Source organism: Balaenoptera physalus, assembly GCF_965194825.1.
Source record: "Balaenoptera physalus genome assembly, chromosome: 10".
Taxonomy (NCBI): domain Eukaryota; kingdom Metazoa; phylum Chordata; class Mammalia; order Artiodactyla; family Balaenopteridae; genus Balaenoptera; species Balaenoptera physalus.
The window spans coordinates 106882663-106903926 of record NC_138889.1 but is presented as its reverse complement, the minus strand read 5'-3'; the positions used below and the strand labels follow the sequence as shown (position 1 = coordinate 106903926).

At 57.2% G+C, this 21264-nt stretch overlaps 5 protein-coding genes across 7 annotated transcripts; 3 read left to right on the top strand and 2 right to left on the bottom strand.

Moving 5' to 3' along the window:
- Window positions 1–100: 100 nt before the first annotated feature.
- Window positions 101–7277, top strand: SYVN1 (synoviolin 1). 2 transcript variants are annotated; one of them, XM_082476980.1, is made up of 16 exons: window positions 101–214; window positions 1052–1200; window positions 1426–1518; window positions 1608–1760; window positions 1891–1939; window positions 2355–2458; window positions 3107–3233; window positions 3331–3430; window positions 3508–3573; window positions 3669–3785; window positions 3880–4043; window positions 4330–4458; window positions 4558–4710; window positions 4798–4984; window positions 5820–5971; window positions 6048–7277. In XM_082476980.1, exons 2-16 carry the CDS (start codon window positions 1069–1071, stop codon window positions 6152–6154), a joined length of 1833 nt encoding a protein of 610 aa, XP_082333106.1. In that variant the 5' UTR covers window positions 101–214; window positions 1052–1068; the 3' UTR covers window positions 6155–7277. The 2 variants fall into 2 exon arrangements, with proteins under 2 accessions (XP_082333106.1, XP_082333107.1); XM_082476981.1 differs by lacking the exon at window positions 101–214 and adding an exon at window positions 279–413.
- MRPL49 (mitochondrial ribosomal protein L49) lies at window positions 7190–10959 on the bottom strand. The gene is made up of 4 exons (XM_082477035.1): window positions 10824–10959; window positions 9663–9807; window positions 8713–8837; window positions 7190–8603 (listed from the first exon to the last, which is right to left on the bottom strand). Exons 1-4 carry the CDS (start codon window positions 10890–10892, stop codon window positions 8457–8459), a joined length of 486 nt encoding a protein of 161 aa, XP_082333161.1. The 5' UTR covers window positions 10893–10959; the 3' UTR covers window positions 7190–8456.
- Window positions 10960–11005: 46 nt separating this feature from the next.
- On the top strand, window positions 11006–12579 carry FAU (FAU ubiquitin like and ribosomal protein S30 fusion). The gene is made up of 5 exons (XM_082477036.1): window positions 11006–11162; window positions 11430–11512; window positions 11599–11743; window positions 12185–12240; window positions 12406–12579. The coding sequence occupies exons 2-5, from the start codon at window positions 11438–11440 to the stop codon at window positions 12529–12531; spliced, it is 402 nt and encodes a 133-aa protein (XP_082333162.1). The 5' UTR covers window positions 11006–11162; window positions 11430–11437; the 3' UTR covers window positions 12532–12579.
- A 136-nt stretch (window positions 12580–12715) lies between these two features.
- Window positions 12716–16206, top strand: ZNHIT2 (zinc finger HIT-type containing 2). The gene has a single exon (XM_082476993.1). It carries the CDS (start codon window positions 14959–14961, stop codon window positions 16156–16158), a length of 1200 nt encoding a protein of 399 aa, XP_082333119.1. The 5' UTR covers window positions 12716–14958; the 3' UTR covers window positions 16159–16206.
- Window positions 16207–16353: 147 nt separating this feature from the next.
- On the bottom strand, window positions 16354–21200 carry TM7SF2 (transmembrane 7 superfamily member 2). 2 transcript variants are annotated; one of them, XM_082476990.1, is made up of 10 exons: window positions 20990–21200; window positions 20391–20587; window positions 20235–20289; window positions 19656–19850; window positions 19473–19576; window positions 17817–17936; window positions 17562–17730; window positions 17275–17355; window positions 17064–17186; window positions 16354–16743 (listed from the first exon to the last, which is right to left on the bottom strand). In XM_082476990.1, exons 1-10 carry the CDS (start codon window positions 21036–21038, stop codon window positions 16583–16585), a joined length of 1254 nt encoding a protein of 417 aa, XP_082333116.1. In that variant the 5' UTR covers window positions 21039–21200; the 3' UTR covers window positions 16354–16582. The 2 variants fall into 2 exon arrangements, with proteins under 2 accessions (XP_082333116.1, XP_082333117.1); XM_082476991.1 differs by lacking the exon at window positions 19656–19850.
- Window positions 21201–21264: the final 64 nt, after the last annotated feature.

Here is a 21264-nt window from a genome sequence, read left to right as displayed (position 1 = left end):
TTGGGTGGTGGGACTACTGTTCCCGGCACCGCGGGGAGCGCGCTGCGCGGGCAAGGAAAGGCGGCACTTGGTACGATCCATTCCCCGCCCCGCCCCGCCGGAAGTGAGGTGTCTCACCCCCGAAGTTCCGGCTCGCAGTGGGTGGGGAGTGTTGTTAACCGGGGTCGCCTCCGCAGTAGCGGGGTTTGAGCGGGCTCGCGGCGCTGGGCTCCTGGTGAGTGGGCAGGGGTCGGGCCCGGGTTGGGGTTGGAGTCAGGACCTGGATCTTTCCCCTTCAGGTCTCCGGGGTCGGCGCGCCCCCTCAGCCCCGCCGCCCGCTTTCGGCCTGTCAGCTGGCCGTAGACAGGCGCCCGCGCGGCCGCTCTCAGAGGCCCGGCCCCGCCTGCGACGCTCGCAGCTCCTGGCGTTTACAGGTGCGCGACCGTGGAGGCGACCCGAGTCCCTCTCCGTCCCGCCCCTGCATCCTGACGGTCGGCCGTTTCTCCGGTACCCCGAGTTGTCACTGCCCCGGGGGTTGGGGAGCGCCAGGGTTCCAGGCTGACGTACCCCGCCCGCTCCCGCGGGGCGCGCGTCGGAGCTGCCCACCCTAGCAGAGCTGTCACCGGCGCTGTCGCCTGCCCGGCTGCGCCCCCCAGCGCCTTGGCTTCTCCCGGTCCAGGCCGCACGTTCCCGCTGCGGGAGATTTCTGCTTTTGCATCCCACTCCATCACCGTCACTTTAGGGGCACTGGGAGCAGTTCCCTCCTCCTCCGACTCTGCTGCCTTTCCTCATTCTTCCCTGGAGGCGGCGGTCTGGCAGGCGGCGTGGAAAGAGCCCTAGATTTGAAACAAGACTAACCCAGGCTGCTGGCCTTGCGTCAGTGTGATCACTTAACCCCTTTGAGTCTCAGTCTTCTAATTTGTAAAATGGGGGAGTATATGCTATTCTTGATGCGATGATGGTGAGGACGAAGTGAGGTTTCCTTTTCTTTCTCCTGTTTATTAGCACTGCGTCTCAGGCACTGTGCTAGGTGTGCACAGCACGGGCGTCACACAGTTCTTTCCCCCTGCAGGTCCCGAGGCCAGGGCAATGTTCCGCACCGCCGTGATGATGGCGGCCAGCCTGGCGCTGACCGGGGCCGTGGTGGCTCATGCCTACTACCTCAAGCACCAGTTCTACCCCACCGTGGTGTACTTGACCAAGTCTAGCCCCAGCATGGCAGTGAGTTCAGGGCTCAGGGAGGGAGGAGCTTCCTGGGAGGGAAGGAGGAGTCTGTTTGAGACAGGGGCGGGGCTAAAGGTCAGGTAAGTGGGAGACAAGTGAAGTAGCTGCCAGGCCTAACTTTGAACAAATTGTGATGGGGATGTGGAGAGGTTCCTGAATGATGAGCCCCGGACAGAGCAAAGCAGAAAGTGACCTCAAACCATAGCCTCTCCTCCCTCCTAGGTCCTGTACATCCAGGCCTTCGTCCTTGTCTTCCTCTTGGGCAAGGTGATGGGCAAGGTGTTCTTCGGACAGCTGAGGGCAGCAGAGATGGAGGTGAGATGTTCATGGCTCCCAAGGTGAGGGGCAGGGAGCTGGGCAAGCAGAATGTCTGAGTTCCACATCATTCCTTGCCCAATCTCCAGCATCTTCTGGAACGCTCCTGGTATGCTGTCACTGAGACTTGTCTGGCCTTCACTGTTTTTCGGGATGACTTCAGCCCCCGCTTTGTTGCGCTCTTCACTCTCCTTCTCTTCCTCAAGTGTTTTCACTGGCTGGCTGAGGACCGTGTGGATTTTGTGAGTTGGGTCGGGGGGTTCTCTGGAGCAGACAGAGGGCTGGAGGGCAGGCTTGTGGAGTGAGGGCTGGGGTGGGGACATGGGGTGAGCCCCAGCCTTGCTGACGGGCCCCCTCTCTCCTCTGCCTCAGATGGAACGCAGCCCCAATATCTCCTGGCTCTTTCACTGCCGCATTGTCTGTGAGTGAGACCCATGGGAGTGGAGAGGAGGGAGCTGGAGGGAGAAGAGGCACCATGAAGGACTGGAACATGAAAAGTCACTAACCGTGGACCTATACCATAGAGCACAGGCTGCCCTCGGCCCTCAGCTGTACAGGAAAGATAATTTAGGAAGTTAATTTGCATCATCTCTGCCTGTTCCACTCCAGGGCTTCTCAGCTGCCTAGCCCCTTAGCTCTTTGCCTCCTCACCTGGAGCCTGGGCCACCCCTAGGCAGAACTGGAGTTCCCAGGGGGCCGGGTTCAATGGAGTGTGCCCACCTGACTAGATGGCTGGGGCCATGGTGGGCTTGAGGGTGGGAGCTGTCTTAGAGCAGGAAGTGGCTGTCAGGCCCTGGGCTGACCCCACCAACCTCCCATTTGGGGGGTCCCCACAGCCCTTATGTTCCTCCTGGGTATCCTGGACTTCCTCTTCGTCAGCCATGCCTATCACAGCATCCTGACCCGTGGGGCCTCTGTGCAGCTGGTGTTTGGCTTTGAGGTAAAACTGGCTTGGGAGGTTGGGAGGACAAGCCCAAGGTGGCACTGTTGTGCCCTGACAAACCTTTATCGAGCACCTGCTCTGTGGCCAGCCCGCGTGGGCCACCAAGGAGCAGCCATCAGTCAGTCCCAGCCCCTGCCCTCTACACACTCCTAGGAGAGTGGGGACGGCACAGAAAGGCGCGTGTGGAGGAGGAGCCCTGACCTGGCGCTCAGGGAAGGCTTCCTGGAAGTTGATGCCAGAGGAGCTGGCTGTTGATGGACAGAAGGAATTAGCTTGATGGACAGCTGGGGAGGTGTGTCCCCAGCAGAGGAAGAACGTGTCCAGTGACAACAGTTCACGTCTGTTGAGTGCTTACTGTATGCCAGGCCCTGTGCTGAGCACTTGACCTGCATCTCTTTTAATCAGCAAAACAACGTTGTTATAAAGGAACAGTTAATTCTGTCATTTACAGACAAGCAAACTGAGGTTCAGAGAGGTCTACGAGTTGCTGAAAGTCACACTAGCTAGTGAGTGGAGAAGCCAGGAGGCCCCCGGCTGTGTCCAAGCCTGTGCTTGTACCGTGGCACTCTGCTGTGCACAGGCCTGGGGACAGCAGTTCGGCTGGAGCACGGGGCCTGTGTTCTTATGTCCGTCCCCCGCCCCCAGTATGCCATCCTGATGACTATGGTGCTCACCATCTTCATCAAGTACGTGCTGCACTCTGTGGACCTCCAGAGCGAGAATCCCTGGGACAATAAGGCCGTGTACATGCTCTACACGGAGCTGTTTACAGGTGAGACAAGCCTGGACCTCCCCTGACCTGCACCAGTGTCCCCAGCCCTGCCTACCAGGTCCTGTGACCTGCCGCTCTCTGCACCCCTTGCCCCCAGGCTTTATCAAGGTTCTGCTGTACATGGCTTTCATGACCATCATGATCAAGGTGCACACTTTCCCTCTCTTTGCCATCCGGCCTATGTACCTGGCCATGAGGTGAGCCTAGCCCTGCCCTGCCACAGCTCTGACCCCTCCCCTCCGTCTCCCTCCTTCTACTGAAACTGTCTTTTCAGGCAGTTCAAGAAAGCTGTGACAGATGCCATCATGTCTCGCCGAGCTATCCGCAACATGAACACACTGTAAGTGGGCCTGTCCTAGCTGCTCGCCCAAGCTCTGCCCAGGTGCCCCTGCCTCCAGCTCTGGTCTTGACGTGTCCTCGGTCTGTCCTAACCAGGTATCCAGACGCCACCCCAGAGGAACTCCAGGCGATGGACAACGTCTGCATCATCTGCCGAGAAGAGATGGTGACTGGTGCCAAGAGACTGCCCTGCAACCACATTTTCCACACCAGGTGGAGATGCCCTGAGCAGCCTGCACATCAGGGAGCGGCTTTGGAAGGCAGACCCCTAGGCGCCTGCTAACTGTTGCCTGGTCTTGACCCCCAGCTGCCTGCGCTCCTGGTTCCAGCGGCAGCAGACCTGCCCCACCTGCCGTATGGATGTCCTTCGGGCGTCGCTGCCGACCCAGTCACCACCGCCCCCTGAGCCCGCGGATCAGGGGCCACCACCTGCCCCCCACCCCCCGCCACTCCTGCCCCAGCCCCCCAACTGTGAGTGGCCCTCATCTGGCCATCCAGCACACTGCTGGGTTCTCTCCCCAGACTGGGAGTGGGAAATGCGGAGGTGAATCAGAGTCCCTGCCCTCGAAGCTCAGTCTGGGGCCAGGGGGCTGGTCACAGGAAGAGACACAGATGATTGTGGTCATGCATGATCTGTGCTGGGCTCAGAGAGAGCCTGTGGGAGCAGAGGACAGAGCCCCAACACCCGGTCCCTTGCGTGCGAGCTGGCTCTATCTCAGTTTGGACCTTTTCTCACCACCCCGTCCTCTCTCTGCAGTCGCCCAGGGCCTCCTGCCTCCCTTCCCTCCAGGCATGTTCCCGCTGTGGCCCCCCATGGGCCCCTTTCCTCCTGTCCCACCTCCCCCCAGCTCCGGAGACGCTGTGGCCCCTCCGTCCACCAGTGCAGGTGAGTCTTGGGTAGCGCACCAGCCAGGTAGCGCAGTGGAAGGAAGGGAAGCAGAGCCCCCTCAGCACAAACTAACTTCCTGTTCTTGCTCTTTCGCAGCCCTTTCTCGGCCCAGTGGAGCAGCCACAACCACAGCTGGTTCTGCTGCCTCTGCCCCAGCACCTGGCTCGGCCTCCGCCCCTGACGCTGGCCCCGCCCCAGGCTTCCCCTTCCCTCCCCCCTGGATGGGCATGCCACTGCCTCCACCCTTTGGTAAGCTGGGCCGCTCTTGGGGTTGTTTTGGGAGGTGGGGGTGTGTCAGGCCCAGGCAGCCCAGGCTGAGCCTCTCTCTCTCTCCAGCCTTCCCCCCGATGCCTGTGCCTCCTGCCGGCTTTGCTGGGCTGACCCCAGAGGAGCTGCGGGCTCTGGAAGGCCACGAGCGGCAGCACCTGGAGGCCCGGCTACAGAGCCTGCGCAACATCCACACGCTGCTGGATGCCGCCATGCTGCAGATCAACCAGTACCTCACCGTGCTCGCCTCCCTCGGGTGCGTCTACACGGGGGCCAGGGTGGGCAGCAGGGGTGTGGGGCTGCCGAGAGAAGGCCCCCAGCAGTGGTTCTGGGCCTTTTTCTCCCCTGCCACCCTGTGATACCTGTCGATTCAGGCATTCTATCTGTAGGCACACCCAAGGTGTCGGGGTTCTTGGTGCCTTTTTATCCTCCCACTGCAGAAGGCCTGTCTGGATCTAAGGAGGAGTGGTGTTTATTAGAGAGCTATCCTTGAGTCTTGTCCTTTTATATAATTCCCAGTACTTTAGTTAATCATGTATACTCTCTTGACACAGGGTGACACTTTGACTGGGAATCACTGCCCCTGATCTGAAACAGCAAATACAAAGTCACTTGGAGCCAGCTTGGCCCAAGTTCAAGTCCTGATCTTATTACTCACTTGCTCTGTGACCTTCCTTACCTTATTTGAATAGAGTTCTAATTCCTATTCGCAGGGGACATATACAAAGTGCCTGGCACCCAGCAGTGTCGGTACAGACTTGGAGGGGAGCTTGACTCTGAGACTTGTGTGCTTTTTGTTATTCAGTGCACTGTCTTAGTTGGTACTCTAGAAGGTGCCTGGCATCTCAGAGTGGCAACTCTGCAGTGTAACAGTGAACAAGTCCAGCGGTCCCTCCCTGCAAGTGGTTTACAATCAATCAGTGGTATAGAATTCCAAGAATTCATTCAACATGTGTTCAGTCGTGTCTGCCGGTCACTGGGGCTGCAAGGCACATCAGCGCTGGAGTGCACCCTGCAAGGCTCATGGAGGGCAGAATCTCTCCAGTCGTGCCAGGATGCCAAGGCCCTCCTCTTGTCCCTTCTCTTCCTAGGCCCCCCCGGCCTGCCACCTCAGCCAACCCCACTGAGGAGACTGCCCCTACAGCTGTCGCTGCCGCCTTCTCCACCAGCACCCCCAGCTCTGAGGCCACCACCCCATCCCTGGGAGCCTCCCCACCAGCCCCTGAACCTGAAAAGCCTCCAGGTAGTTGCGGTCAGCCTACAGCGGGGTGGAGCGGGGGACTTCTCTGGGTTCCGCTCCTGGACCTCTCTGTCCCCAGCTCCTGAGTCCGCGGGCACCGAGGAGCTGCCTGAGGATGGGGAGCCTGACGCAGCAGAGCTCCGCCGCCGTCGCCTGCAGAAGTTGGAGTCTCCTGTTGCCCACTGACACTGCCCCAGTCCTGGCCCCTGCCCCCACTCTTGAGCAGTCCTCGCTGGAACACGTCCTGCCACCAAGTGCCAGCTCCCTCTCTATCTGCACCAGGGAGTAGTAACCCCCAGCTCTGAGACAGAGGAGGTGGCATCTGACCAAGTGGAAAGAGGCCTGAGGCCCCAGTTGACTCCAGCCCTTACAGTCCCGGGCAGCCATGGGGATCTTGGGTCAGTTCCAGCCTTCCTCTCCAACCCTTCAGCCCTGTGTTCTGCTGGGGCCACAAAGGCAGAAAGGTGCAGTGTCTGAGAAGCCCTCTGACCCCCCCCAACCCCCTGTCTGGGAGAAGGGGAGCCCCTCCGAGCCCCCCTTGTGTGTGGAGTCACGCTGCAGTGCCGAACAGTATTAGCTCCCGTTCCCAAGTGTGGACTCAAGGGGCTGGAGGTAGGCCAGGAACTTGCTCCTGGGCCCACCCACCAAGACTGGTACTGATGTCCTTTTCTTACCTGAACTCCCCAGGAGCCCTTTGTGGTGGTGGCTGTGCCCCTTGTGCCCTGTGGCATTTCCATGTCTTACTGGCAACCACACAACTCAGGGAAGGGAGTGTCTGGGGTGGAGGAGCAGGCCGGCAGCACTGAAGGGCCCTGCTCTGCCCCTCCCCCCCAGGCCCTTTTCTCCCTGCAGTTTGTCTAAGGCGAGACTGTCCCTGGTCTCACCCAGCAGCCACTGTGCAGCCTCACTCTAGGCTGAGGGCTCTTGTGTCTGCTTCTGAACCACTGCAAGCCCCAGAACCTACAGAAGGCAACTTCTTAACTTACAGAATTTTTCTTGAGTTTAGAAGAATTGGAATTACTTCCTTGCTGTTGTCTTTTGGCTTAAATTTTGTCTTTGAATTTGAATGCTTGACCCCAGGAAAGGGGAGCAGGAGTGCCAAGCTCCCTGTCTTTCCAGTTTAGAAAGGCTCTGGGCCAGGTGGGGACGACAGGAGCCAAGGCGTTGCCTGCCCCTGTCTTTTGCCCCTCGGTGTTGTGTTACAGGAGTTGCTGGAGACAGTTTCAGATGATTATTTAATTTGTAAATATTGTACAAATTTTAATAGCTTAAATTGTATATACAGCCAAATAAAAACTTGCATTAATGACTGGTGGAACTGGTGTGATAGGATCAGTGTGCCACGCTCCTTTTTCTTAACTCAGGCTGTAGACTCGAGAGTGGCCTGGAATCTCCAGGAGTGAGGGTTTACTTACACAAGCCAGCACTGTTCTTGGGCACAATGTTGAATATTAAGGTATTAGGACGATATACCCATTTTACATATGAAGAAACTGAACCCCAGAAAGGTTAAGTACCCTGCCTTAGGTCAGAGCAAGTAGGGGAGCCAGGCTCTGAACACTGTCTTAAGCCAGCTTGCTGCTGAGGTGGGGTGGGAACTCGGGCCTTTGGCCCTTGTGACTCCCAAGGATGAGGCAAGTGTGAAGGTTCCTTGGCTGGGGTGGGATGGGATGGCAGGGACAAAAGGTCACATCTTCCTGCCTGCAAACCCCCTGTCCAGCCTTGATACTAGGTCAGCAACCCGGGAAGGATGGCCCTGTGCTGGGCTGCTAGGAGCGCTCGAGGAGCCCCTTGTGGGCAGACTAGCTAAAGCTAATCAATTAATTTGCTGGAGCTGGAAACCCAGTCAGACCCAACTCTTAATATGGAATGGAATAGAGGTAACTGGCCTTTTTGCCTCTCCATGGGTAAAAGGAATGAGCCGAGGGGCTGACGTGCACTACACTTGGAACTGAAGACCTCCAGGACCCACGTCTGAGTCGTGTTGTGTTCTCTGTAGCCTCTACCAAGTCAGGTCTGACCTAGAGCAAGGGCTCAGGGATTTTTTGCCGCAGTGAGGGTCTGCGGGCCAAGGAAGGAATGTACCCAATGGGTCTGCCCTGTGCTACCCTCCTGTAAACTGGGCTGGGCTACTGCTTCCAACAGAGGGGCAATCAACAACCTCTACAGCTTGAATAGCTGAGTCCAAGGAGCTCCAATGAAGGGAAAGCAGGAACACGCCAAAGTGGGGGGGGGGGGCGGGGGAATTAATGCTCCCCCCTAGCTTGGCTGTTCCTGGTGGGTCTCCAATATTAGACAGCCCTCCCCCAGTGCTGGCACCTATACAGAATCCCATTTCCTCCTTTATGCAAACAAGGCGTGCTCCACGGCCCTCACCCTGGTCTCTGTGCCCCTTTCCCCTAGCTGCCTCAATAGCCACTTCCCTCCTGAGATCCCCGGCACTCCGGTCGCAGGGGGACACTGGTCGTGCAGGCTGCTCAGCTGGGCTTCAGAAGCCCTTCTCCAGAAGCCAGGCTTTGAGCTGCTGGTCAAAGTAGCCCTTGACCCGAAGGGTACCTGTCACCTCATTGACCTGGGTGATAGGTGTCTTCCCCAGCAGTGGGCTCAGGAAATCTTCCACATCCTTCTGCAGGGCCTGGGGGAAGATAATGAGTCAGGCCTGGTCAGACCTTTCCCTCTAGAGGGTTCCCATCCCTTCAGCCCTGAAAGGTCAGAATCGGACCCTGACCCACCCACCCACTTACCCAAATGTCCCCCTCCACCTTCCGGATCACAGTCATCTGACGGTTTCCATGCGTGATGTCTTTGTAGACTGGGATGCTGTGCATACGAGAGCGTCGCACAAAGTAGGGCAGGTTGGGTGGGGGGTCTATGACAGAGAGAGACAGTGATAAGTCAAATGTTCCCAGACTTCATCTCACCTCAGCCAAGACCTTTCTCCTCAGAGTGTGCAGGGGGTCGGTGAACCTAACCGCAAAGCCACCTCCAGACTTCAGATCAGGAGACCTGCTCTTTTCCTAAGTTTAGAGCCAGGACCAGCTTGTTCACCCTGGTACCTCAAGGCCGAGCACAGGCCTGGCACCAGAAGGTGCTCAAGAAGAAATGAGGTCAGGGCTATGCCTCCCGGGATCTTTGAGTCCCCCTCTGGAGCCAATCCTTGCCCTTCTCCACTGGGTCAGGGAGGCTAAAATCAGTCTCTGTCACAAAGGGATGGGGGTTTATAAGAACTGAACACCTACCACAGGCTGGGCTCTGCATGACATGCTTTATGTGCTGAGCAGATGATCTCTATTTTGCTGAAACTGAGGTTGGGAGAAGCTAAGTGACTAACTCAACCATACTGGCAATGGATAGCAAAGCCAAATTTGGACCCAGAACTGCCCACCTCCCAAGCTGTGTTCTCAATTATGGCCGGGGGTGGAGGTGGGGGTCCAAATTCTTGGGTCTTCTCTCTATGCTTCACTTTTCCCACATGGGAAGACCTCACCCCAGTAGCGTGGATGGATGGCTACTAGCAAAACAGGTCTCCAATCCTGGGCCCTTTGTTGAACGTAAGACAGATGCTAGCTCTGAGAGATCTCAACACAAGTCCTGAACCCTCTGGGGAGTCCAGAGCCTCAGCCAGGGCAGATAGACCTCTAGGGAGGGGGATGTTTCCCTGCAGCCTTCAAGCCATCCCCATCACCCAGCTCACCTCTGGGGGGCTGCCAGCCACTAGGAGTGGGATAATGTTCATGCTTTGGGGGCTTTGGGATGCTGGTGGGGGGTAACAGGCGCTCCACAAAACGGTATTCATCCACAGACTCCACGAAGCTGGGGTAATCAGGAGGCCCCTGGGTCTGGCTCCGAGGGGGGAAAAAAAAAAAATCTCTCCATCAGCTTACCCATCCCCCACGCCCCATCCACCACCCCAGAACAGGGAGAACTTCAGTTAAGTAGAAAAAGGAAACATGACAAGCAGAGAGAATAGTATAAACAAAAGGTTGGAGGTAGGAAAGCACCAGACTTCAGTTTGCCAGGGTGCAGGGTACAAGTGGGACTGAAAATGAAGTTCAGGAACTCGGAAGGGCCTGCCTCTCTTAGGATTTCTGTGGAACTCAGAAGTGTGTGTATACATCTGAAAAGCTGAGTAACCGTAAGTGTGACCAATACGGCATTTTTCAGTATTTTAAAGTTTCCTGTGAAGATTCTACTTACATATTCTAGTTCTGGGTTATGCTCTTTCAGCAATCGTGATAATTTCCCACTCACACGCATCCGATGTGACCCTTTCTCACCTGGAATGTTTCAGCCTCATATGGACACCACCAGGCACTAAGTGCTTACACGCACTGTTTTCACTTAATTCGTTTAATTCGACAAATTAGGTATTTTATTACCCCCCTGTGTACATCCAAGAAAGATTAAGACGTTAGCAAACAATCTACCTAAGGTCACATTCCGGAGTCTGTCCTCCCATACTTCTCCCAGCAGATACCCTGGACTCCTGATAGGCCCCAGGGTTACAATGAGAATGAGAAGATGAAGTGGCCTATATATCGTGAGTCCCAGGTTCTCAGAAGTGTCGCCAACGAGCTGGGGCCAATTCCCACACTCTGGTACGGTTTCCCCTTCAAAACACTAGGCAGCGAGAGTCTATGTGCAGCACCCCCAGTTCTAACTAAAGTTGTACTCCAATCATATTTCAAGCCCCGCACTCCGAAACGCGCTCCAGGCCCTGCCACCTTCCCTGTCAATCTTTCATCTGAGCTCCGGAAAAGTGCCCCCTAAGTAGGGACGCGGTTTTAAGACTACAAGAAATACAGTGAGCCTCCACCCCGCCCTCTGCCCCCAGCTTCACGCTCAGCGTTCTCACCAGTCGCCGCAGCCCGCAGCCCGGCGGGATCCAGCCCCGCTGCACAGCCCGAATCATGGTCGCTGCCATCTTGAACTCCCACGTACACTCGCTTTCTGCGCGCGCAGCCAGCCTGGCCCCACCCCTTCCGGCTCGCCCGGCCCCCGGGACCGAGAGAACGCCTGCGCAAAGCACAAAGAGGCGGAGCCAAGCGGCCTAGGGCGGTACAAAATTCAGAGGCCTTGGCGGTCGCTCAACAGTGACGTGACACGCAGCAGGCGGTGAGGTCGTGCGCGCCCTCGCTCCTTCCTCTTTCTCGACTCCATCTTCGCGGTAGCGGCAGCGGTATCCGCGGTTCAGGTAAGGTTTGTGCCACGGATGGAGCCGAAGGGCTCGCAGGTTGGCCGCGAGGTTAGAGGACGCGGGAAAAACAGGGGAAGAAGGGCTGCTCTGGGGCCCGGGCCAGTCCCTGTCGGACCTCCCTGGCAGGCCCGGCCTTACCCACGTGAGACCCCGAGACCACCTACTTCTTGGCGCCGTCGTCCCCGGCCCGCCACCCATTTCCTGACCCTCCTCTCGCCCAGAGTATTTCTTCTCTTAAAAGCACCCCCCCCTTTTTTTTTTCAGTCGCCAATATGCAGCTCTTTGTCCGCGCCCAGGAGCTACACACTCTCGAGGTGACCGGCCAGGAGACGGTCGCCCAGATCAAGGTAAGGCTCCGTGGTACTTCCTGGGGTCTTTTGTGTTTTTCATCCTCGCCCGCCGCGGGAACGCTGAGTCTCGTTTTTCCCTGTAGGCTCATGTAGCCTCGTTGGAGGGCATCGCTCCAGAAGATCAAGTCCTGCTCATGGCAGGCACGCCCCTAGAGGATGAGGCTTCCCTGGGCCAGTGTGGGGTGGAGGCTCTGAGCACTCTGGAAGTAGCTGGCCGCATGCTTGGAGGTGAGTTGGGGAGGTCTGTGTTGTGAACTGCTTTGTAAGCTCATGGGTGTAGGGTGTGTTCTCAGTCCAGGGTGGTCCTTCCTGTTTACCTCTCTCAGAACGAACTTTTGAGAGGTCCATGGGAGACTGAGCCAGAGTGTCATTCTATTTCAGTCACTTACTAGATAAGATCCTTGTCTGTGTCCCAATTTACTCCCTAAAATTAGGAGATAGGACCAGATTTCCACAGTGCTCTTTAGGTTTTAAGGTCAGTAGCTGGAAAATTCTGAAGTGACACCCCAGAATGTACCAGACTAGACATTCTTAGAATTCAAATCTCTGACTTTGTTTTCATTTCCTGTTGGGCCCATCTTGCCTTTAAGCTTGAGTTGAGGGAGAAAGGGTTCTGCTGGGTGGGGCCTTCTTGTTCTAACTGCTTGCTGTCCTCCTTTCCTATCACAGGTAAAGTCCATGGTTCCCTGGCCCGAGCCGGGAAAGTAAGAGGTCAGACACCGAAGGTAAGTGAGAGTATTAGTGGTGTTGTTTGGACTTTGTTTTCTTCTGGCACAGCTAAGCCAAAACCCTTGGCTCTTGCCCTGTTTGCTTTCTCCCTTCCTGGCGATGAACCTGAGGGAAGGCATGGAAGAGACAACCCAGGTTTGATCATCCCTCCCTTTTCCCAGGTGGCCAAACAAGAGAAAAAGAAGAAGAAGACGGGCCGGGCCAAGAGGCGTATGCAGTACAACCGGCGCTTTGTCAATGTTGTGCCTACCTTTGGCAAGAAGAAGGGCCCCAATGCTAACTCTTAAGTCTGTTGTCATTTTGGCTTTCTCTAATAAAGTCGTTTAGCCCAATCATCTCATGGTTTCATCTTCATGTGCAGAACCTCAGGGAGAGATGTGGCTTCTAAGGCTGGTGGTATGAAGAACAGTGAGGCCTCATTTTGGTTTTCTTGGCGGTGTCAGGAGTCAGCAGCTTGGCAGGGATTTGTGGGTGGAGGTGGAGGAGTGGTAAACTACAAAAAGAAGATTCCTGTGAAAACTGGTAACCATAAATGCCAGCCCTTCAGGTGGAGAGTTGAGGAAAATTCCAATCCCAATGCCAAATAACTTGATAATTAACTTCCAAATACTTTCTTATTTTCGGTCTTTTTCTTTTAAACAGAAGATAGCAGGAACCATCGTGGTGGGAGAGGTTTTATAGCGGCAGCAGTGGAGAGGAGGAGATTGATTTGAGTAGAAGATGTATCAGGGAACACCAGTTTAGCATTTCCCTGCACTTGGAACCAGCTGTGGCTTTAGTAGAATCCAGACCAGGAATCTGGTCTGCCCCAGCTTCAGAAAATATTGCCTGATTACATTAGTACTGCAGTGATCGTGTTTGTTCTGATTACCTGATGGGCCTTGCTAACCTAATCACAGGTGAGGTGGCTCAGTTGATTGTTTCAGTGTTCTCAGAATTGGAGTTCTCGGGGGCTGATTCAAGTTTCCTCCTAGCAACACATGCTTACCCATTTGTTCATTCTGCTAAGCTTTTTGAACCTGCTGGTTCTTGGAATACAGCATACTATGGGGTAAAGACCTTGGGCTCTAGACTTGGACTGCCTTGAGTTTGGATCCTTGTTCCATTTATTCACTAGCTGGCTGACTTTTTGGGCTGCGCCACACAGCATGTGAAATCCTAGTTCCCCGACTAGGGATCAACCCCGGGCCCCAGCAGTGAAAGCGCCAAGTCCTAACTACTGGACCACCAACCAGGGAAGTCCACTGCCATCATCTCTTGAGAGTTGCTTTGAGAATTTTACGTAAAGTGCTTAGATCAGCACCTGCATTCTAGAAAGTGCACAAATGTATTGGCTATTTTTGAGTTCTACAGTGAGCTTCCTAGAAAGACATTGGCCCCCATCCCTTTTAGGAGTTTAGATTCTTGTGAGGAAAGCAAGGAAACTAGTTACAAGTGTTAATGGCCTCAGAAAGTAAGCAGGGTGCTGTAATAAAAGGGAGTGTGACAGGTGGACAGATAAGCTAGGGGAGGTCTCTGACGATGGGATATGTGAGACCTGAAACAGGAGCTGATGAGATGAGAGTTCCAGCCAAGAAACCTGTGTGCAAAGGTGTGTGGCAGATCCTGCAGGGTCTTGCCAGATGTGGAGAGGAGTTTGGTTTGAGTCCAAGTGCAGGTCAGGGTTTTAAGCAAGGGCCTGATGTGATCTGACTTGGGATCTAGTATTTTCTCTGGCTGACTTTTCTGGAGGGCTGGCAAGAAAAAAGGAAACCAGTTAAGCTGGTGTCATCCAGTTGAGCAAGTAGCTTAGACCACCAGTGGTGAAGGGGCTGCAAAAATGAGCAGACTCTTCAAATCCATCCAGATCTTGGTAGGGAAACATGATCCAAATTGAGATAGAGACAAGGTATTTCGAAGGCAGAGCTGACTAGAGGTGGGGCTGGATATGAGTGAGGTGAGGGACCAAAGAACCAGAGCGAGTTTTTAGGGGTGCCATGGATCAGACTTCGCAGTGCTTGGCACAGGTTGTGAGTCGTCACCCGCACTCTACCACAAACTGTGAGCTCCATTAGGGCAGGCACCTCATCTCATTTTGCTCTTCAATGTGTTTTCGCCGCCTAGTGTGAAGTTTGCACTTTAAAGTTGGATGAGGAAGTCAAGCAGGAGCTCAAATATTTGTTAATGCTTCTTCTCAAGAGGGGAAATGCCCCCAACACACCCAGTCTAGGCTAGGTACCCCACCTTGGCCTTCTTCCACTCTCCCCTTTGTCTGTGTCCCCTAGTAGAATGGCTGCCCCTTCAGCGCAGGGACGCCTCATCTCCCATGGGCTTGGCACAATTAGTGGCCCAGAGTAGATTAAGGTTAGCAAAGATTGGGTTTTGCCGCAGCGCTTTATAGTGCTAAAAAGGCAACCACTAGGGGGCGAGCTGGTACCGACGAAGCGTCCGCCGGACGCACTTTCCCTACGCTCCCACCGCGCAGGACCGGGCTGGCGCCGAAGCCTGGGACTGAGCGCGTACCTCCCCACCGGTTCCGGCGCATGCCCAAGCGCGGCTCAAGAGAGGGGTGGGGCTTGGCTTCCGAGTGCGGGCGGAAACTGACGAGAGTCCTCGAAGAGCTTTGACTAAGCGCTCCGTCGGCCCCGCAAAGAGGCGGAAGTAACCGAGAAGCGCCGGAAGTTTCCGATCTGCTGCCCTTGTGCGTTCCCGGGTGGTGTGCGGCGCCAGTTGCCATGGAGCTGGCCGGGCCTTGTGGTTTCTGCCCCGCCGGGGAGGCCCAGCCAGCGCGCTACACCTGCCCTCGCTGTAACGTGCCCTACTGCTCGCTGCGCTGCTACCGGGCGCATGGCACCTGCGCCGAAGACTTCTACCGTGACCAGGTGCTGGGAGAGCTGCGCGGCCGCAGCGCCTCTCCCAGCCGCCTGGCCAGCGCCCTACTCCGGCTGCGTCAGCAACGTGAGACCGAGGACGAGCCCGAGGACGCAGGCCTCAGGCCTGGTCCGGCGCCCGGCGGCCTCTCAGGACTCTGGGAGCGGCTGGCCCCGGCCGAGAAGGCGGCCTTCGAGCGGCTGCTGAGCCGAGGCGAGGCCGGGCGGCTGCTGCCCCCGTGGCGGCCTTGGTGGTGGGGTCGCGGCGCCGGGCCGCGGCTTCTGGAGGAGCTGGGTGATGCCCCGGGCTGTGACGCCGAGGAGCTGGAGCCCTCCCCTGCGAGGACGCCACCGGAACCCGAGAAGGATGAGCCTGCGGCTGCCGAGCCAGTTCTCGGAGACGTCCCCGGGGCCTGCCCTCCCGCCGTGCCCACCCGGATCCCCACGCTGGCCAGCCTGAGCAGGGGCCGGGCGTCGCCGCTTGTGCGCTTCCAGCTGCCCAACGTGCTGTTCGCCTACGCACACACTCTTGCCCTGTATCACGGCGGCGACGAGGCACTGCTCTCTGACTTCTGTGCCACGCTGCTCAGCGTTTCTGGAGTCCTGGGCGCCCAGCAAGTCTTCGCTTCTACCAAGGAGGCCCTGCAGGCCGCAGCCCACGTGCTGGAAGCAGGCGAGCATCCCCCCGGACCCCTGGGCACACGGGGCGCCATGCGCGAGGCCGCCCGCATCCTGCTGGGTGAGGGCCCGGCCAACCAGAAAGGCTACACGTTGGCAGCACTGGGGGACCTGGCACAGACCCTGGGCCGGGCCCGGAAACAAGCTGTGGCCCCTGAGGAACGAGATCGCCTCTACCGGGCCCGAAAGAAGTGCCAGTTCCTGCTGTCTTGGACCAACGAAAATGAGGAGGCCCTCACACCCCTGGCTCTAGACTGTGCCAGGGCCCACCGAGCCCACACTGTGGCAGCCGTGGAGGTGGCAGCCCTCACTGGGGAGCTGGAGCAGCTTTGGGGAGGCCCCCTGCCACCTGCCCGGAGGACTCTCATTGAGGAGCTCCTTGGCTGAACTGGACGCTCTTTGTCATTAATAAAGCTGTAACTGGTCTGCCCTATCGCCAGTGCCCATTTCTGAGTGACAGCTGTTGTGCCACCCACCCCCAAACGCTTGGGCCCACAGACCACCTGTCAGCTTCTCCCTGATGGGGGCTGACCCAGCCAGTTTTTAAACAACCTGGCCCCAGAAAGGGAGAGAAGCAGCACCAAACGTTCCAGATGTTTATCCAAGGAGGAAGAGCAGCCCCTCCACTCCATTTTGGCTTCGTTTTCCCCTTTTGCTCCAACCACCTATCAGACTGTTCACCACTGCCTGTCGGAGCTCAGAGCAGGGTAGGGTGCAGGCCCTTGAGTGCCAGGTGAGTCCAGGCTCCTGGTGCTGGGTGTGCTGGCAGCTGGGTGGGCACGTGGCCCGACGTGGGACACGTGGAGCTGCTTCAGTAGATGTAGGGCACGATTCGATAGGGCACACGCCGGCAGTATGCGTGCCAGGCCAGGCCATACTTCTGCAGACACTGCTGCTCATCCCGGGCCTCACGGTGTACCAACAGCGCAGTGAAGTAAAGGAGGTAGAAGTAGGGCAACAGGTGGGACACCCCTGTGGGGAAAGGGGTCTCTCTTGACCACTCAGCCAGCCCCCCAGTTCACAAAGTTTTCCAAAGCTAATGGCTCACGGGGCCATCAGGGCTCCATGGTGAAAGGTCCAAGGTCTGCAGGGAGTGCTGGCGTGCTAGGCTGTCACAGAGGTCTGGCCCAGCCACACCCTGAGTCCATCCCCAGCTCCCTGACTACTCCCTCCACTGGGGTGCCGCCCTGTTCTCCATTCCACACCCAGACTGGGCATCCTGTGCTCACCACTCCACCTCTGCCCCTCACACACTTAACGGCCCCTGCCGTGCGCCAACCCAAACCACTCACCGCAGGGCAAGGACCAGGCCAGAGCCATGATGAGGTCTCCAAGGTAGTTGGGATGGCGGACCATACCCCACCACCCAGACACCAGCAGCCGTCGCCCTGTGGCTGTAGAGATGGTCTCAAGGTCTGGGGAAAGACACGTAGTGGGATGGGGGACCCCCTGGAAGTCCAGCTGCCCGACCTCGCTTCATGGCACCCCAGAAACCCAGCTCACCAGCCACTCTGGGATCAGAAGGATTCTTCCGGAAGGTGTTTTTCTGAGAATTGGCTCCACGGAAGATGTAGTAACCAACAGCTGGGAGAAAGCGTGAGCAGGCAGTCAGGGGCCTTCTGTCTGACCCTGACCAACTACCCACAGCCTAGACTCAGTCTGCCAGGAGACCTGGGACCCAGCCCTTGGCTTTAAAGAAGGGTGTGAGGCTTAGCACCTACCTAGTGGGTGCTGAATAAATAGTGAACGAATGAAAGGGGGAGGGAGAACGCTGCCCCTTCGTGACTGACCATTGATGAGGCAGATGACCGAGGCCAGGGGCAACCCCAGGGGCTCTGGGTGGTACAGCAGGAACTGGGCCTGCAGGCTGTAGGTGAAGGGTACCCAGGCGAGGTCCCCAAAGGCCAGCATGAAGCCAAACCCATCGTGTATGATGTCCATGGTAGTGAGGACCGCCTCCTGCAGGGACAGGACCCAGACACACTGGCTTAGTCCCCACGAGGTCCTCAGGCACCCTCTCCCTCCCTAGCCCAGTCCTGCCTCACCTCGTGCCAAAGGGCATCACCCACATATAGTAGCTGGAAGCCATTGACCAGCCACATGGCCAGTGAGGGACTCCCCCGAAGTTCTGCTTCCTGCATCAGCAAGGCCAGGTTGATGAGGACCTGGGGGTTGCACAGCGGGTGAGACAGGGCAGTCTGTTCCCAGTCCGTCTCCACAGAGGTGAGGTGCAGCGCCTGGAAAGGCAGTGGCCCGCCTGTGCCCTTCTCTCAGCTGTCCGTCACTAACTCTCCAGGCCTTTGTTGAGTGGCTCCAGCCCCTGTACCCAGGGGCACAGAGACTGCACTGGACCACCTCCTGGCCTGTTTTCTCTTGCCGTGTCCTGTAGTGTTCCTTTTGGGAGAGCACTGTTGGGAGCAACTGCACACTTCAGGCTTGAGAGTTAAAACAGACCTGGTTTTGGGCTTCCCTGGTGGCACAGTGGTTGAGAATCTGCCTGCCAATGCAGGGGACACGGGTTCGAGCCCTGGTCTGGGAAGATCCCACATGCCGCGGAGCAACTGGGCCCGTGAGCCACAATTACTGAGCCTGCGCGTCTGGAGCCTGTGCTCCGCAACAAGAGAGGCCGCGATGGTGAGAGGCCCGCGCACCGCGATGAAGAGTGGCCCCCACTTGCCACAACTGGAGAAAGCCCTCGCATAGAAACGAAGACCCAACACAGCCAAAAATAAATAAATAAATAAAATTAAAAAAAAAAAAAAAACAAAACAGACCTGGTTTTGAATCTCAGCTTCGCCACCTGGGCAAGCTGCTTACCCTCTCTAAAGCCTATTTTCCCCACCTCCATGTAGAAAAGGGAGATCATCATGGACCATAATGTGTGTGAAGCACTAAGCACCTAGTAAGTGCTCGATAATGATGAGCTGGCAGCCAGCCTATACTGAGCACCCCCATTCTGGTAGCACTGGGCTTGAGGCTGCCAATCAGGTTACCACCTCTAATCCTCACAACAATCTTGGGAGGAAGCTCTTACTTTATCCCATTTCACACATGATGAGGAAACAGCCTTGAAGACCAGATCTGTGACGGGCGCCCAGCATTCACTCCTCCCGTCTCTGGATGAGGTAGTTTCCAGGGTGACAGGGACCTTGCTCAAGAAACCCTTCAGGAAATCTTGACCACAGTCCAGTATGGGTGATTATAACCAAAAAAACACAGTTGGCCTGTTTTCAAGGCTACCAGTGACAGGTTGCTAAACCCAGTGACCAGTTTGAAGTTCTGCACCGCTTTGACCAGCAAGCAGCACAGGATCACTCTCTCTTCTCCTCGAAATAGATTTTGCGCTTGACCGCTTTATTTATAATTGCACCTGCTCTCCTAACTCCCTCACTTTTTCCCCATAGCACTTAGCGTCCCCTGACATGCGATACATATTTTACTTATTTTTTATCTGTCTTTCCCACTAGAATGTAGGCTTCATGAAGACAGAGGTTTTTTTCTTTCTTTCCTGCAACTTTTGTTTCTTTTGTTTCCCAGTACTTAGAGCAATGCTTGGGCACATGATGGACTCAACAAATATTTGTGGAATGAATGATTAATGATTTATGTCAGCACAATATTGGCCCTGCGCAGCCCAGGCACTGCTCACCCATCCCACCCCTCCTCCTGGCTGGAGGCCCACTTAGCCATGCCCAGCATACCCAGCCGATGAGGCCAGGCCGCAGTTCGCAGAAATATTTGAAGTCAAAGGAACAGATGCGCGGGTTGAGCTCCCGTCCCAGGAAAAAGTCGTAAATGGGATTGCCTGGAGAATAATGGGAGGGTGAGGTGCAAGCAAGCACCCCCATCTGCCTGCATCCACCCCCTACTGGGACTCCTCTCACCTGAGTTCCCCCCGGGTGCCAGGGCAGAGGCAGGGGCTACCAGAGCCTTCAGATAGAGAAGGAGGCTGAAGATGAAGGCGGTGAGGGTGGCCGCAAAGGCCAAGGGCAGGAGCATTTCCGGGAGCGCGCTCAGGGGCAGCCCGGCTGACACCCCCAGGCCCACCAGCAGGGCTGTCAGCACCAGGGCCTGGAAGCCTGAACCACAGCACACAGTGAGACCTGGGGATTGCGCCCCTCCCCCTTCGCCCCACCCCCAAATACACACGCGCGCACACACACACACACACACACACACACACACACACACACAGCCTAAAGCCCAGGGAGGTCGCAGACCTTGTCCCAAGCCGTTAGGGTCACCCCAGCCACTTCTCTGGTGCATAGAGTGGCAGCAATGCTGGGAGTGGAGGGAGGAGGGGTGTGGAGGGAGCCAGTGGAACCCCCTACGTCTGTCCTGGGCGTAAAAGAGGCACAAAATAGAAATTGGGGTCGCGGGCTCATCTCCATAGACCTCCCCACCGGGCCTGGGGCTCCACCCCCATCCCCACAACTCCGCGCAAGAACCCAGCCCCCAAGCACCGTTAATGGGGTAGCGCAGTCGACTCTTGTCCTTCAGTTCCTGCCCCTCGGCCACCTGTGGGCACAAAAGGGTGCTAAGGGTTGAGGGTGTCTTTCTTCTCGCCAAGACCCTCTCTCCGCCCGCCTCCCCCGCGCGTCCGCGAGCCGCGTCCGCACCTTGCGCGCCGGCAAGAGGTAGAGCGCCGCCTGCAGGCCGAGCCAGGTGAGACACAGCAACAGCGCCCACGGGCTCCACAGCTCCTCGAGTTCCGGCACGTAAGGGGGGGGACCCAGGAGGCGCGCCGGGCCCGAGCGGGCTACCAGCAGCAGGTGGAACATGGTGGCGGGAAGCAGCAGCAGCAGCGCCGCAGCGCCTGGGGAAGGGGGCAGTCGCGGCGGGGGTCCGCTCTCCAACTCTCCCGGACCCCCGCAGGCGGCCCCCTCAGCATTCCCGTCGCCGTCTTCCACATCCCGGCCTCCGCCCTCGGCCCCCTTCTCTGACTTCTGTCTTGGTCCCCTCGAGGATCCTGCTCCTCTTCCCCCTAGTCCGCCCGGTCCTCCATGCCACAAACCCCCTGCTCTGCAGCCGCCGGACCTGGTTCCTCCTCAGCCCCCTCTCCAGACGCTCCCCCGCAAACTCCTAGATCCTCTGACTCCCGATACCCCTCAAAGCCTTTCATCCTCAGATCCTGCCCCCATCCCCGCTCATAGCTCAACCCTCCAGTTCTCCCTTGCATAGCTCTGGCCCCAAGTACCCCCTCTCTCTGCCCCATTACCCAGGGGTCCTCCGAATTCCAGCTCGGCCTGGGAGCCCTGAGGGGCCATGGTCTCCTCCGCTCCGCCGGGGGTTGGGGGCACTCAAAAATCCGTCAAGGAAACACAGCCCACCCCATCCCCCAGCAGATGGGCTCGGTGACGCGGAGGATCCAGCCCAGCTGGGCTTGCACCTGTCTGCACGGAGCACAGACAGCGACCGCTTTTGTCCCGAGGTCTTTAAATGGACCCGCCCCCGGCCCATCCTGGGCCCAGCAGGTCAGCCAATCGTCTCTCA

Bases quoted from the DNA above. Each gene is read 5' to 3' on its own strand.
- FAU (XM_082477036.1), top strand. From the start codon at position 11,438: ATGCAGCTCTTTGTCCGCGCCCAGGAGCTACACACTCTCGAGGTGACC. The intron at 11,744-12,184 runs GTGAGTTGGGGA...TTCCTATCACAG, and splicing joins AGCTGGCCGCATGCTTGGAG to GTAAAGTCCATGGTTCCCTG. The intron at 12,241-12,405 runs GTAAGTGAGAGT...CCCTTTTCCCAG, and splicing joins TAAGAGGTCAGACACCGAAG to GTGGCCAAACAAGAGAAAAA.
- SYVN1 (XM_082476980.1), top strand. From the start codon at position 1,069: ATGTTCCGCACCGCCGTGATGATGGCGGCCAGCCTGGCGCTGACCGGG. The intron at 2,459-3,106 runs GTAAAACTGGCT...CCCCGCCCCCAG, and splicing joins AGCTGGTGTTTGGCTTTGAG to TATGCCATCCTGATGACTAT. The intron at 5,972-6,047 runs GTAGTTGCGGTC...CTCTGTCCCCAG, and splicing joins TGAACCTGAAAAGCCTCCAG to CTCCTGAGTCCGCGGGCACC.
- MRPL49 (XM_082477035.1), bottom strand. From the start codon at position 10,892: ATGGCAGCGACCATGATTCGGGCTGTGCAGCGGGGCTGGATCCCGCCG. The intron at 9,808-10,823 runs GTGAGAACGCTG...CCTCGGAGCCAG, and splicing joins GCTGCGGGCTGCGGCGACTG to ACCCAGGGGCCTCCTGATTA. The intron at 8,838-9,662 runs GTGAGCTGGGTG...TCTCTGTCATAG, and splicing joins TGGCTGGCAGCCCCCCAGAG to ACCCCCCACCCAACCTGCCC.
- ZNHIT2 (XM_082476993.1), top strand. From the start codon at position 14,959: ATGGAGCTGGCCGGGCCTTGTGGTTTCTGCCCCGCCGGGGAGGCCCAG.
- TM7SF2 (XM_082476990.1), bottom strand. From the start codon at position 21,038: ATGGCCCCTCAGGGCTCCCAGGCCGAGCTGGAATTCGGAGGACCCCTG. The intron at 19,851-20,234 runs GTGCTTGGGGGC...GCTGTGGTTCAG, and splicing joins ACTGCGCTACCCCATTAACG to GCTTCCAGGCCCTGGTGCTG. The intron at 17,356-17,561 runs GTCAGTCACGAA...GCTTTCTCCCAG, and splicing joins GGTCATCTGCCTCATCAATG to CTGTTGGTTACTACATCTTC.